Source organism: Crotalus tigris, unplaced genomic scaffold, assembly GCF_016545835.1.
Source record: "Crotalus tigris isolate CLP2741 ecotype Arizona unplaced genomic scaffold, ASM1654583v1 scf7180000017668.6805642782:7212621, whole genome shotgun sequence".
NCBI classification, from domain to species: domain Eukaryota; kingdom Metazoa; phylum Chordata; class Lepidosauria; order Squamata; family Viperidae; genus Crotalus; species Crotalus tigris.
In genome coordinates this window covers 4,351,475-4,364,378 of record NW_024096554.1, presented here as the reverse complement: position 1 = coordinate 4,364,378, position 12,904 = coordinate 4,351,475, and the positions used below count along the sequence as shown (strand labels likewise).

The window sequence follows — 12,904 nt, the reverse complement described above, 5'->3', positions numbered from 1 at the left end:
CTGTTTTTAAAGTCATAAATAACTTTGGCAGCAGGTATAGTACTGTGGTTAAGACTGTGAGTTGTGAGCCAGGTCATCCCCTGTTCTGATTCTACAAGGCACTTTTCAATAAGGCATTATTTGTCTTGTTGCATTCATTAATATAATTCCATTCATTAATTCATTAATATAAAAAAGGCTACAGTATATTTTCTGAGTTTTTAGAGGTTCTATATTAGTGGTGGTGAACCTATGGCATGGGTGCCAGAGATGGCACTCAGAGCCCTCTCTGTGGGCACGCGCACCATCGCCCCAGTCCTAGGCCTTCAGCTAGGTTTTATAAAACCTTTTCGTTTTAGGCCTCCACCACCGTGTACAAAACAAAAAAAAGGTTCAATCAATCAGTCAATTTCAACTTCTTGTGGGAAAAAAAAAAGATCTTGCAAAGATGGAATTGATTGATTGAACCTTTTAGTCTCACCTAGACTGCTGTTACCATCGCAGCCACGCCCACCCAATGGGCCACACCCACCTGGCACCCGACGATGCATAAGTGGGTTTTGGATTGCAGTTTGGGCACTCGGTCTCTAAAAGGTTCGCCATCATTGTTCTATATTGTTTTTGCTGACATGATATTCTCTTCAAAATCTCCTTTGACGTACAATATAAATACAAATTGGTCATCCTTGCCAGAATTTGTGCTCATGAAATCAGAGGTATTTCTAGATGAGCCAAATATGTGCAGTATTTGACAGGGAGGTGGACCAGTTGATGCTGTCTCTAATCTGAAATCCTCTCATTTGCTGCTGCCGGTTTTCCAGTCTTCTTAACACAGAAAATAATTTAAGGAAAGCAGAATTGAAATTATAGTACCAAGCTTTGGGGGAGAAATGCATACAACTGAGACACAGTTGAAGATGTTTCCAGATGAAAAAAGTCAAGGAGCTTGAAGAGGTTTTGCTAAAGCTTGCCATTCATGGCTGTACTATGACTCTGAGAAAGGGCCAAGGACACCTTCCTTTTGCAGAGTAATTAAGTCAACCAGGGGATCTCATTCCTTCTCCATGGATAGAGTTTCCTTTCTCTTCTTTTCCCTAAACATCCTGAAGGATGTCAGGCTTTCTAGAAAAACAGTGAATAGAAAGGGAAAGGTTAATTGGCCTTACTCCGAATGTGGCATTTCCTGAAAGCAGAATCCAGATATAAAGGAAAAGCGGCCATCTTTGCACTGTAAAACTGACTAGTATGAAATTAACTACATTGGAAATAGGCATCTTCCCAGAAAATTAATGGATTTTACAGGCCATTATCTTCATAAATAAGTGTAATCTTCTAGCCTTCTTAAGTGTATAATAATAGAATAGTGTATAATAAGAGAATAATAGATTAGTGCAAGTAAACATGTAAGCCAAAACGTGTTGTTATTCATTTATACAGGGTTCACCTTGTGGAAGGGATTTAAAGTAGTCTCATGGCCAGGCTTTGAACCATACTAGGCAAATAGTATGCAATTTTAAAACCTGGAAAAGAAGATAATGGTGGTGGTAGAAAACTGGAAGAACAGAACACTGGCTGCTTCAAAATAGATGAGCAGAATTCTTCCACATACTGTTATCTAATAATTGCTGCATAGAGAGAACCTAATAAGACACATGCATTAAAAAAGCAAGTTTTTTCTGAAAATAGACTTTAATTGCTTGAAGCTTACAGCAAAAAAAAAAGCTATTTTTTTCCTGCAGTGCTTAGGAAGATCACATCTACAAGTATCCGATATATCTAAGTTATTTAAAACACTGTGATATCCTAGCTATTATTTTTACTCTTTTTCTCCTTCCTTTGCTTTGACTCACAAACACATGCCCATAATCTCTATCCCTTACCATGGCCCTCTCTTTCTAATTTCTTCACACAGGACCAGTGAAGCAACAGCAAATAATGCCGAGCTTCCCATGCCTACCCAAGATCCAAGTCTCTCGGAAGGTCACCAAATGTTGGACAAAAGCAAGGAGGCCAGTCCAGTGAAGCAAGATGGCAGCAGCCTAGAGATAAGTGAACAAGCGCTTTTGGGTGACCTATCAATGGAGACAGAGAGGACTATCAGCAGGAGTGAGCCTGATCTTTCATCTGTCACTGCCAACAAGGATAAAGCGACAGAGAGCACTACCATCATGATTGATGTTCAAGACTCCACTGTAGTACAGAGTAAGTATCCATCTCTTTTCTAATTTGACACCAAATCTCAATCTGTTAAAGGGAGATACAGATTGCCATGCGGCATTGTCAGCCATTCTTGGTTGAGATCAAGATATCCCCCTCCATGTTAAGATTTCAGAAACTTTTAAAGGTGAGTTGTTCCAGAAAGCCTTCCCCTGATTTTATCAGGACATCTTTATTTCTATTTTTATCCTTTGTACTTTGGGTGGGGTTGTTTCATAATTGTATTAACTATGGATGTTTCATTTGGTTTTATACTTCGATTTTATACTCTGTGCAACATACCAAAAGTCTCTGAATTGTAGTAGAGGGGAAATGTGGTCAAGAAATAAATTAAAAATATTCCTCTGCTCCTTTGTGTTGAATTGGGCCAAAGTTTCTTATAGATTTGTTGGTGCTTTCATAAAGAAGTGACTGAATATTATTCCACAAACAGACAGTTTGACTGAAGAAATTTTCAGACAGTTATAGGATTTTATTGTGGTGCAATTTGTGTTGGTACTACATTGCTGAAATAGCCATCAGCTGATATTCTCTGAACCAGATTCATTTATTAAGTCTAGGGGGATGTCTTATAAAAGGACATCTGAAATGAGATGCAACCCCTTCCAAATTTCCTCTCTGGCTTGGCTCAAAATACATGAGCCACTTTCCTTTCCTTACCTATTAAATTGCAATAATTATCATATGAACCGTTGATGGGATAAGAGATGGTGCCTTCCTTTTTTTGCTCTTTTTTTTTCTTGTCCCAACATGTGGGCTATGTTTGGAAGGGGCTGCAAATCTCAGGGAAAGAAAGGCTTGCTAAGTCTCTTTGTGAGTGTTGCATTTAGAGCATCTCTCAGACAAACCGCCTTTCTCATATCTTCCAAAATATTCCAATGAAAGGAAGGAAGGAAGGGAGGAAGGAAGGAAGGAAAGAAGGAAGGAAGGAATGAAGGAAGAAAGAAAGAAAGAAAGAAAGAAAGAAAGAAAGAAAGAAAGAAAGAAAGAAAGAAAGAAAGATGACAGTACAATCCCAGGGTGAACATTTGAGAGAAAGGAAGGCTATTTAGAGGCTGGCAAGAAGGTTTATAGGAAGCTTAGTAAGAAATGGAGGATGTAGACCTCATAGACCTGAGAGTTTCTTTCTTCTTTTCACATCCTATATTACATTTTGAACTTTGGAGAACTTGCCCAGGTCATCATAGTTGATGAAGAAGTCATTCAACCCTTTTCTCACATGGAACCCCTTTAAAACAGGCCTGGTTTTAAGCTGATAATACTGTATAATTATATAATATAATTATAAAGAGTCGCTTTATAGAATAGATGGGTAGCATAATAAATAAATAAATTACTGAAGATGATGGTGAGAGCAGACTGGGTCCAGTGACATCCATGGAGAGTCAGGCAGGGATGAGAGGATTAGAGTATTGTATGAAAGTTGAGAAACCTATATGCGGGTCAAGGAAGCAACAGTGAGAACCGAACACGGAACCACTGATTGGTTCAAAATTGGAAAAGGAGTCCGGCAAGGCTGTATACTGTCGCCCTGCCTATTTAACTTATATGCAGAGCACATCATGAGAAAGGCAGGGCTAGATGAATCAAAAGTTGAAATTAAGATTGCCAAGAGAAATATCAACAACCTAAGATATGCAGATGATACCACTCTAATGGCAGAAAGTGAAGAGGAACTAAAGAGCCTCTTGATGCGGGTGAAGAAGGAGAGTGCAAAAGTTGGCTTGAAACTCAACATTAAGAAAACCAAAATCATGGCATCCGGCCCTCTCAATTCCTGCAAATAGATGGGGAAGAAATGGAGGTAGTGACAGATTTTATTTTTCTGGGCTCAAAGATCACCTCAGATGGGGACTGCAGCCAAGAAATTAAAAGACGCTTGCTCCTGGGGAGGAAAGCTATGGCAAATCTAGACAGCATACTAAAAAGTAGAGACATCACCCTGCCAACAAAAATGCGTATAGTCCAGGCCATGGTTTTCCCAGTTGCAATGTATGGCTGTGAAAGTTGGACTATAAGAAAGGCTGAGCGCCAAAGAATTGAGGCCTTTGAACTATGGTGCTGGAGAAGACTCCTGCAAGTCCCTTGGACTGCAAGGCGTTCAAACCGGTCAGTCCTAGAAGAGATCAACCCCGACTGCTCTTTAGAAGGCCAGATCCTGAAGTTGGAAACTCAAGTACTTTGGCCACCTAATGAGAAGGAAGGATTCACTGGAGAAGTGAATGCTGGGAAAGATTGAGGGTAATAGAAGAAGGGGATGACAGAGAATGAGATGGCTGGATGGAGTCACTGAAGCAGTAGGTGTGAATTTAAATGGACTCCAGAAGATGGTAGAGGACAGGAAGACCTGGAGGAACGTTGTCCATGGGGTCGCGATGGGTCGGACACGACTTCGCAATTAACAACAACAATGAAAGTTGTGGCATTCAGCATAATACCCCTTTTCTATGTGTGTTATGATGTCATCTCCCCACCCAAAGGGTGCATGGTTTGTGCCTGTTGGTGGTTTTGTCATGTTAATGGAAGCAGCAAGAGTCCACGATTGCCACTGACTGCATCTGCTGCTAAATCCCTGTAAAGCAGGGCAACATCAGGAAAAATCATTTAGAATCGAGGACTAAACTCTTATTACACTCATGCAGTCTGCTAATTTTAGTTTCATAGCTATTTTTGTTCTGATATAGGTCAGCTGGAAGAAGCATTCACTATAAGCAGCTTTGGATGTTAGTTCATTACACTTATACTAGATTGTTAAAAACAATAAAATAAAATTTTAAATTAAAGTTAAAAAAATAAAATTAAACTCTGAAAACTGTAAGCATCCCATCCATTTGCTATCAGAAATTTAGCTGTGCTGTTATTTTCACCCTAAATTTTGGAAAAGAAAGCTGAAAACTCTTGGTAATGTGAGTGTGATGCCTCTTGACAGCAAAGATAAGTGCCATTTTTTATTATCTAGCCACAAAACCAATGAGTAAAAAAGATTCTGCAGACCAACTTCAACCAAAGGAAGACAGAAATCCAGAGTAATGCTACTAAAATATTTATTATGTAAATCCAACAAATTATACAGAGCTTTTTTGTCGCAGGGAGATTTTTCAAGCATATTTTGAGAACAAATGTATCTTGCTATTAAGTGTTATCTGTTAGTTCCTACTATTCAAATAAAACATTTCCGGAGGCAGGCATATATCACTTGAAGCATATTGTATAGTCATAGGCCACTACTGTTTAGCTATTTAAAAATAATGTATTGCTAACCACCCCAGGTTCTTGGGAGATTATGTCATTATGGCCTACTAGAGAGAAGGCAATCCATTTCCAGTTTTCCCATCTTTATTTTGCTAATGATTTCTCTTTCTCATGAAAGAAATATAACCAAACCCAAAAGAAAACACTCCATAATTCTTTTTCTATAATTTTTTTTGAGGAATGTCAGGCCATGCCTAAAAATAACTTCTGGATAATTCCAAACTTCAATTAATTTTGATGCCTTATATATAGGAGTTGTAAAAATAGAATAGTCATCCCAGTAAGATAATTTCATAGCATTCAATCCAACTGCTTTCGCAATCTGACCCTTGACAAAGACTATAAAGTGCTTTTCTGTGTCTTCACAATTAAAAATTCCCTATGAAATCTGGATATTAATTACACAATACTATTGCAAAAATGCTTTTGTTTCTTCTGTTTAGCCCCCTCTTATGCCCTCTCCTCATCCTCCTCTCTTCTGATTTCCATCTAACTAACTATAGCCAGGTGTTAAGAATATAAGATAGCAATTAATGGCATGCTTTTCTTGGCAGAAATTATATTTTTAAACTGCAGTTCCAGAGGAATTGGTTTTGTACTGCAGCAGCTATGGAAATAAATAGTAGGCAGGGTTAGGTACATGCTATGATTTGCCTGCAGTACTAAACAAGTCTAGAATGTGCTAAAGGGCACACAGTTCTGAAAGTGTTTTTATTTTTAAAAAGAGCCATATTTCTAGCCCTTTCACTCAAATAGATAAGAAAGACAGTGACAGGGCAACACATCAACAAGATTACAAGAGGTTGGGGGGGGCAGATCTTTATTCCATTGCAGCACTCCTTTCTCTTCCATTGAATTACAAGTACAAAAATAAGTTATATGAAACAGTGACAGTTGAAGGTTAAAATATGCAAATTACAGTTTGAAGAATTTACTTTTCTTGGCCCATAATTTGAATTGCTAGTGTGCAGGAGGTAATTTTTGTAAAAACAGTATGCACATATTCCTTCCACTCAGGACTGAATTTTTCAGTTTTTCAGATGGGATTACTTCTTATTTTATGTAATAAGTCTTCTATGCCTGCTCATCAACCTACAAGGCCATCTATTCTTTTCATATTCATTCACATATGTAGTATTGGACAGTCTATCTGCTTTTGTCGTTCCTTCCTTACCTTTAGCAATCTCTCCCTCTCTGTGTGTTTGTGTGTGTTTGTGCGATGTGTAATCCTCTTCTATTTTCCATGGGCCCTGCTATCAAAAGCTTACTCACTTCATTTTTCTTCTTAGGCAAAGAACTAACAAGATTTGTTCATTTTACAGTTAGCAACAAGACAGATGGAGAGGCCAGTCTGCTGAAGGAGGCAGAAACAAAGGAAGAGGAAGAGACAGAGACAGAGAAGAAGAATAAAAAGCGAAAAAAGGAGAAGAGCTCTGAGACAGGCAAACCAATGGTGCCCCACAGCTCCATGTTTATTTTCAGCACCACAAACCCGTGAGATATATTCCATTCATTTTCTTTCTTTCTGGAACTGCTTAATATATTGATTTATTTCGGAGAACTGTGGGTTTTTTGTTTTTTGAATGTGTTATCAAACAGGAAGTTCAGTAATGCCACAGGCAAATAGTTTGCCCCATTGCTACCCACTAGGGTACCTATTATATACAACAAACTCCAGGATGCATAGAGTTATATGAGTCACAGGCCCAAACATCTCAATCACATGCTACATAAATTGATTGTGCACCTACTGTAAATCACTTCATAGAAATCCCTGCAGGAGATCTCACAGCAAGGGTTCACTAAAGGTAGAAGAGAAACATAATGGAAAATGAAAAGGATTCCTGTCAGATACAAAGGAGACTCTGTGGTGTGGCAGCTTTTTTCCCCTCATTTTCCAACAACATCCTCAGGGTTATAGAATTTGAAGGATAATAGAAAGTTGGCTTTTGGGAGGACATTAACATCATGCCTGATGTTCTGGATCTTATCTAGCAAATTGGAATTATCTATTGGCTAAAATCACCTTCTTAACAACTCATACTTGGATGATAAAAATATTGACTAGCTTTCATCAGTCATACTATTTTAATAAAAAGAATTGTATGAGAGAAATTATTTCATAGGGAGAAAAACAAAATGAGAATTCCATCTATTTTACAGTTTTAGGTAGAGATCAAATTGTCTGAAGCCTTAGAGGATCCTGTTGAGGAATTTGTGCCGTAACAAAAAGTTAACTTTATGACTCCATTTTTATCACCTTATTTCCATTCTTGTCCAAACAGAACAGTTACATCGGACCAAAGGCTCTGTATAGTTGATTTACATTTCTTCTTATTATTTTTAAGGAACTGGTAAGGTAGAATTAAAAGATTTACAGCACTCCTTTCATTTCATTCTGTGTTGAAAGATTTGTTTATATATTTTTTAATTTAGCCATCATCTAGAGAGATAGAAGAAGTTGTCCACTTCTGGTTTCTAGGATTGCTACAAGACTAAAGAGATAGTATAACTGCTATATAAAATGCTTCCATTTTAAATTATCACAGTTCTGTTTAATGCTGTGGCCATTGCATGGATTTGTGATTTCTTTGACAGAATCCGAAGAGCTTGCCACTACATTGTCAATCTGCGCTACTTTGAGATGTGTATCCTTCTTGTGATTGCAGCAAGCAGCATCGCCTTGGCAGCAGAGGATCCTGTCCTGACCAACTCAGAGAGAAATAAAGTAATTACTCAGGAATTACTTGACAATTCTGTTTTGCTCTGGGGTCTTAGTGTACATGGATTCATGTTCTGCATTTGTATATCTATTTTATAATTCAGTGTAAAGCTAAACACAGGCTCGGAAAGTATACATCTTTCATCTCTTGTTATTTTGAATTTTATTTGGCCTTACATGTTTGAATTCTCCATTGCATATGAGAGAGAGGGAGACAGAGACTTTGTCATATCTGAATTTGCTTCATAACTAGAAGGGTAAAAGCTTCCTTATTCAATGGTGAGAGAGATGTATTCCCCAGGGTATTATTCTATAACTAAAGCTAGTCATAGTTACTTCCTTCCCCAAGTTGGTATGTACTTCCCCAATACCAAAAGTTTTTCTTCCAGTATTCTGGCCAGTGTTGGTTAGGTTGGATTTTGTCACAAAAATCAGCCTCCATGGAAAGTAAGATTTGGAACAGTGACTCATACTATCAACTATTTGAATACCTTGCTGAATTCCATAGACATAAACTCTGACCAATAAAAAGATAAAACATTTACTTATTCATTTATTCAATTTATGGCTGCTCATCTCAACAAGTGATTCTGAGCAGCCATACAAATTACATATTGACACATTAATGGACAAGAATGTTCTTACCAGCTTGTAGAAGTTGATGAACAATATTTCATTGTTTTGAAACCTAGCTGGAGGATAGGAAGAACCAAGCACAGAAGTAAAAAATGTAGCAGATGGTTGGTGTTATGTCCCGAGCCTTGCAAATGGGCTCGGGGCGTTTGCAGGCAATCCCGGGCAGGTGCAAGCTGCCTGGGACCAGACAGACTGTCGCCAGCGCCTGTGCGCATGCGCGGGTGCTGGCGCGGGAAAAGTAACACATTGACCCGGGAATTGCCTATATAAGAGGCTGGGAGCTTTTGGGCGTTGCTGAAGCCTTCACCTATAAGCTGAACACAGAATAAAAGAAAACCTGAGAACTACAACTGCTTCTCGTGTCTGCTTTTCGCCAAGGACTCAACACTGGCGACGAAGGTGGGATGCCTTACATCGCCTGGAAAGGAAGAGGTGTAAGCTTACCCAAGTGAGTCCTGAGCGGCGGAACGGCGTTGACTCGGCAGCTACCCGCCAATCCAGTGCGCATTCGGGGGTAGGCTGGCTGATAGACCCGTCTCCTGAAAATGGCAAAAGTTGGAAGGCTTTCGGAATTCGACGTCTCACATCCAGAGCGGTGGGAGTCCTACGTAGCCAGGGTGGAAAATTACCTCAAGGTAAACCAAGTGAGGGAAGATAGCTTGAAGGCTGCCACCCTGCTTTGTGTCTGCGGTCAAGACGCCTTCGAAATCGCAGAGAACCTTGCAGCACCTGTCCCATTAGAGTCTGTCAGCTACGCAGATCTAAAGAAGCTATTGAAGGAGCACTTCCAGCCCAAGATGTCCGTCATCGCATGGCGCCACACCTTCGAGCAGAGGGATCAACGATCCGGAGAGTCGGCCAAAGAATACATCGCCGCATTGAGGAAGGCCGCCAAGCACTGCGAGTTCAAGGACCTCGAAGAACGACTGAGGGACCGATTCGTGTGCGGCTTAAGGCATCGAGATCTACAACAGAGGCTTTTCGCCAAAGAAGACTTGTCCTTCCAAGATGCCTTAAGAGAGGTCACCGCAGAAGAAGCAGCAGGCGGCGCCGTCCAAAACATGCGGCCGATCAGGAACAGTCCAGATGTTGCATCCGTGCACCAAGAGGACGTCCAAGGGAACTCCGAGGAGGATCCGGACGAGGAAGTCGACCGTCTCCACCCCACGAAGGAAGGGAATCAGAAAGGAAGCTCTGCAGCTCCCCTCAAGTGCATCGGCTGTGGAGGTCGCCACAGGAGAACCGACTGCAAGTTCCGCTCCGCTATCTGCCGGGCGTGCGGGAAACAAGGACATATTGCAGCTGTGTGTCTGGGCCGACGAAAGGTACAACCTCAGGAAGAACTGCGCCTGAAAGGTACCAGGGTCCCCAGCCAGAATAGGGTAGGTTTTTGCGCTTCGCGAAGAAGCATCTTCAGGACAGGCACACACAAGCCCATCAAGAAAAAGCTGTCACTCAAGGTGAAGCTACAAGGGGTTCCATTAACTATGGAACTAGACACGGGGTCTGCCCTTTCAATCATATCCTTACATACATTTAGGAAGATTTGTTCCGGCAGTGGAACTCAGGCTAAATTAAGGCCTTCTGACATTGTGTTAACAGACTTTCAAAATTCGAGAGTGTGTGTTAAGGGGGAGGCCACCCTTAACGTACAGTATAAGAATTTTGAAGGTCCACTAGACATATTAGTAGTAGGGGGTGAACGAACGAGTCTCATAGGACTCGATTGGTTTGAAGCCTTGGGGATACACGTCACGGGGCTCAACAGCTTACAAACACTCGACCTACAGGAAGTCTGCAAAGAATTTGCAGATGTCTTCAGCCCCCAGCTGGGCACATTCAAGGGACCTCCTGTGTCCTTAAAACTAGACCCCACTGTCACACCCATTAGAATTAAAGCAAGAAGGGTCCCTTTTGCTTTAAAGAGTAAAATTGACACTGAGTTAGACAAACTGATCCAACAGGGAATCCTAGAACCTGTTGATTCCAGCCCTTGGGAGACCCCCATTGTCACGCCTCTAAAGGCAAATGGGGACATTCGCATTTGTGCTGACTACAAATGCACTCTTAATAAGGCATTGCAGCAACATGCCTATCCTGTTCCTGTGGTCAGTCATATTCTGGCCTCCCTCAAGGGGGGCGCGTTTTTGCAAAGCTTGACCTAGCTCAAGCGTATCAACAGCTGCCTGTTGATGATGATGCTGCTATAGCTCAGACTATTGTGACCCACAGGGGAGCCTTTAAGGTAAAAAGGCTACAGTTTGGAGTGAATGTCGCTCCTGGGATTTTCCAAAGCGTAATGGAAAACACACTACGGGGCATACCGGGGGTTTGCCCCTACTTTGATGATGTCTTAATTGCAGGAGACTCCACACACATTCTAGCTGAAAGGCTAAGGGCTGTTCTGTTAAGGTTCAGGAAAACAGGCCTCAAACTCAAAAAAGACAAATGCAAAATTGGGGTGCCTTCTACTGAATTTCTGGGATTCAAAATTGATGCTGCTGGGATTCACCCTGCTGAATCCAAACTAACTGCCATTTTAGAAGCACCTAGGCCAAAGTCTAAGGCCGAACTTCAGGCCTTTCTGGGCCTCCTGAATTTCTACAATTCCTTTCTTCCACATAAAGCTAGTGTAGCTGAGCCTCTTCACAGGCTATTAGACAAACAAGCAGTGTGGCAGTGGTCACAAACACATGAGGCTAGTTTCAATGAGGTCAAGGCCTTACTCACTTCTAACAGTGTACTTGCACACTTCAATGAGTCCCTTCCTGTGTGCATCGCTTGTGATGCTTCCCCTTACGGGGTAGGAGCCGTCCTGAGCCACCTCAGGTCTGATGGAACTCAGGTTCCTGTTGCATATTACTCCAGAACACTGTCTTCTGCTGAGCGCAACTACGCTCAGATAGACAGGGAGGCTCTGGCTGTTGTTGCTGGAATTAAAAAATTCCATGATTTCTTGTATGGCAGGCATTTCACGGTCTTCACTGACCATAAGCCTCTGCTGGGACTGTTTACCACACGTAAACAAACTCCCCAAATCATTTCCCCTAGAATGCTTAGGTGGTCTATTTTTCTGTCTGCATATGATTTTTCCTTACTCCACAAGCCTGGGAAAGAAATGGGCCATGCTGATGGCCTCAGTAGATTGCCCCTGCCAGTAGTAGAAGCTGACCCTGCGCCAGCTGTCAACATTCTATCCATCCAAGCCTTGCCCGAGTCCCCTCTGAATGCCAGGGATGTCGCCGCTGAAACAGGCACAGATCACACACTTTCACGTGTCCTTTCTTGGGTTTTGTCTGGATGGCCTGAGCACTGCCCTAGTCCTGAGTTTCAGAGTTTCTGGTCCAAAAGGAACGAGTTGTCCACTTCTCAGGGTTGTCTGCTTTGGGGAAACAGAGTTGTCATTCCCACCTCAATGAGGACTAGGATCTTAGAGTCCCTCCACGAGGGTCATCCTGGCATTGTTGCATGAAGGCCCTTGCACGCAGCCACTTGTGGTGGCCTGGTTTAGATAAGGACATTGAGGCTAAGGTGCATGCATGCCACCTGTGCCAGCGCTCTCGCCCAGAGATGCCCCAAGCTCCTGTGCATAGATGGGAGGATACACAGTCCCCATGGTCTAGGGTGCACATTGACTACGCTGGGCCCTTTCAGGGCCAGTTCTTCTTGGTCCTCGTTGACAGTCATTCAAAATGGCTTGAGGTTGTACCTGTCTCATCCACCACCACTGCAAAGACTATTCAGGTACTGAGGGGGATTTTTGCTGCACACGGGCTCCCAGATGTCATCGTGTCTGACAACGGCCCTCAATTTACTTCCTCCGAATTCCAAGCTTTCTTACAGGCTAACATGATTCGTCATGCCACGTCTGCACCCTTCCACCCGTCCACCAACAGTATGGCTGAACGCATGGTCCGCATCACAAAGGACGCCTTGAAAAGACTCACCTATGGGGACTGGCACCAAAGGTTGGCTGACTTTCTCCTTTCTTACCGCATCACACCGTCCACTTCTACAGGGAGAAGCCCAGCTGAACTTCGCTGGGGGCGCAAACTTACTACGAAGCTTGACCGGTTGCATCCGGACAGACTGCCTTCA

At 42.0% G+C, this 12,904-nt stretch overlaps 1 protein-coding gene across 3 annotated transcripts in view; it reads left to right on the top strand.

Annotated features, from left to right (window-relative positions):
- Positions 1-12,904, top strand: part of CACNA1E (calcium voltage-gated channel subunit alpha1 E) — a 253,324-nt gene that overhangs the window by 162,506 nt on the left and 77,914 nt on the right. For all 3 annotated transcript variants that reach the window (XM_039337124.1, XM_039337122.1, XM_039337123.1), the window contains 3 exons: positions 1,892-2,181; positions 6,771-6,942; positions 8,047-8,176. In XM_039337124.1, the coding sequence (XP_039193058.1) occupies positions 1,892-2,181; positions 6,771-6,942; positions 8,047-8,176 (592 nt within the window). The remainder of the gene's footprint in view (positions 1-1,891; positions 2,182-6,770; positions 6,943-8,046; positions 8,177-12,904) is intronic.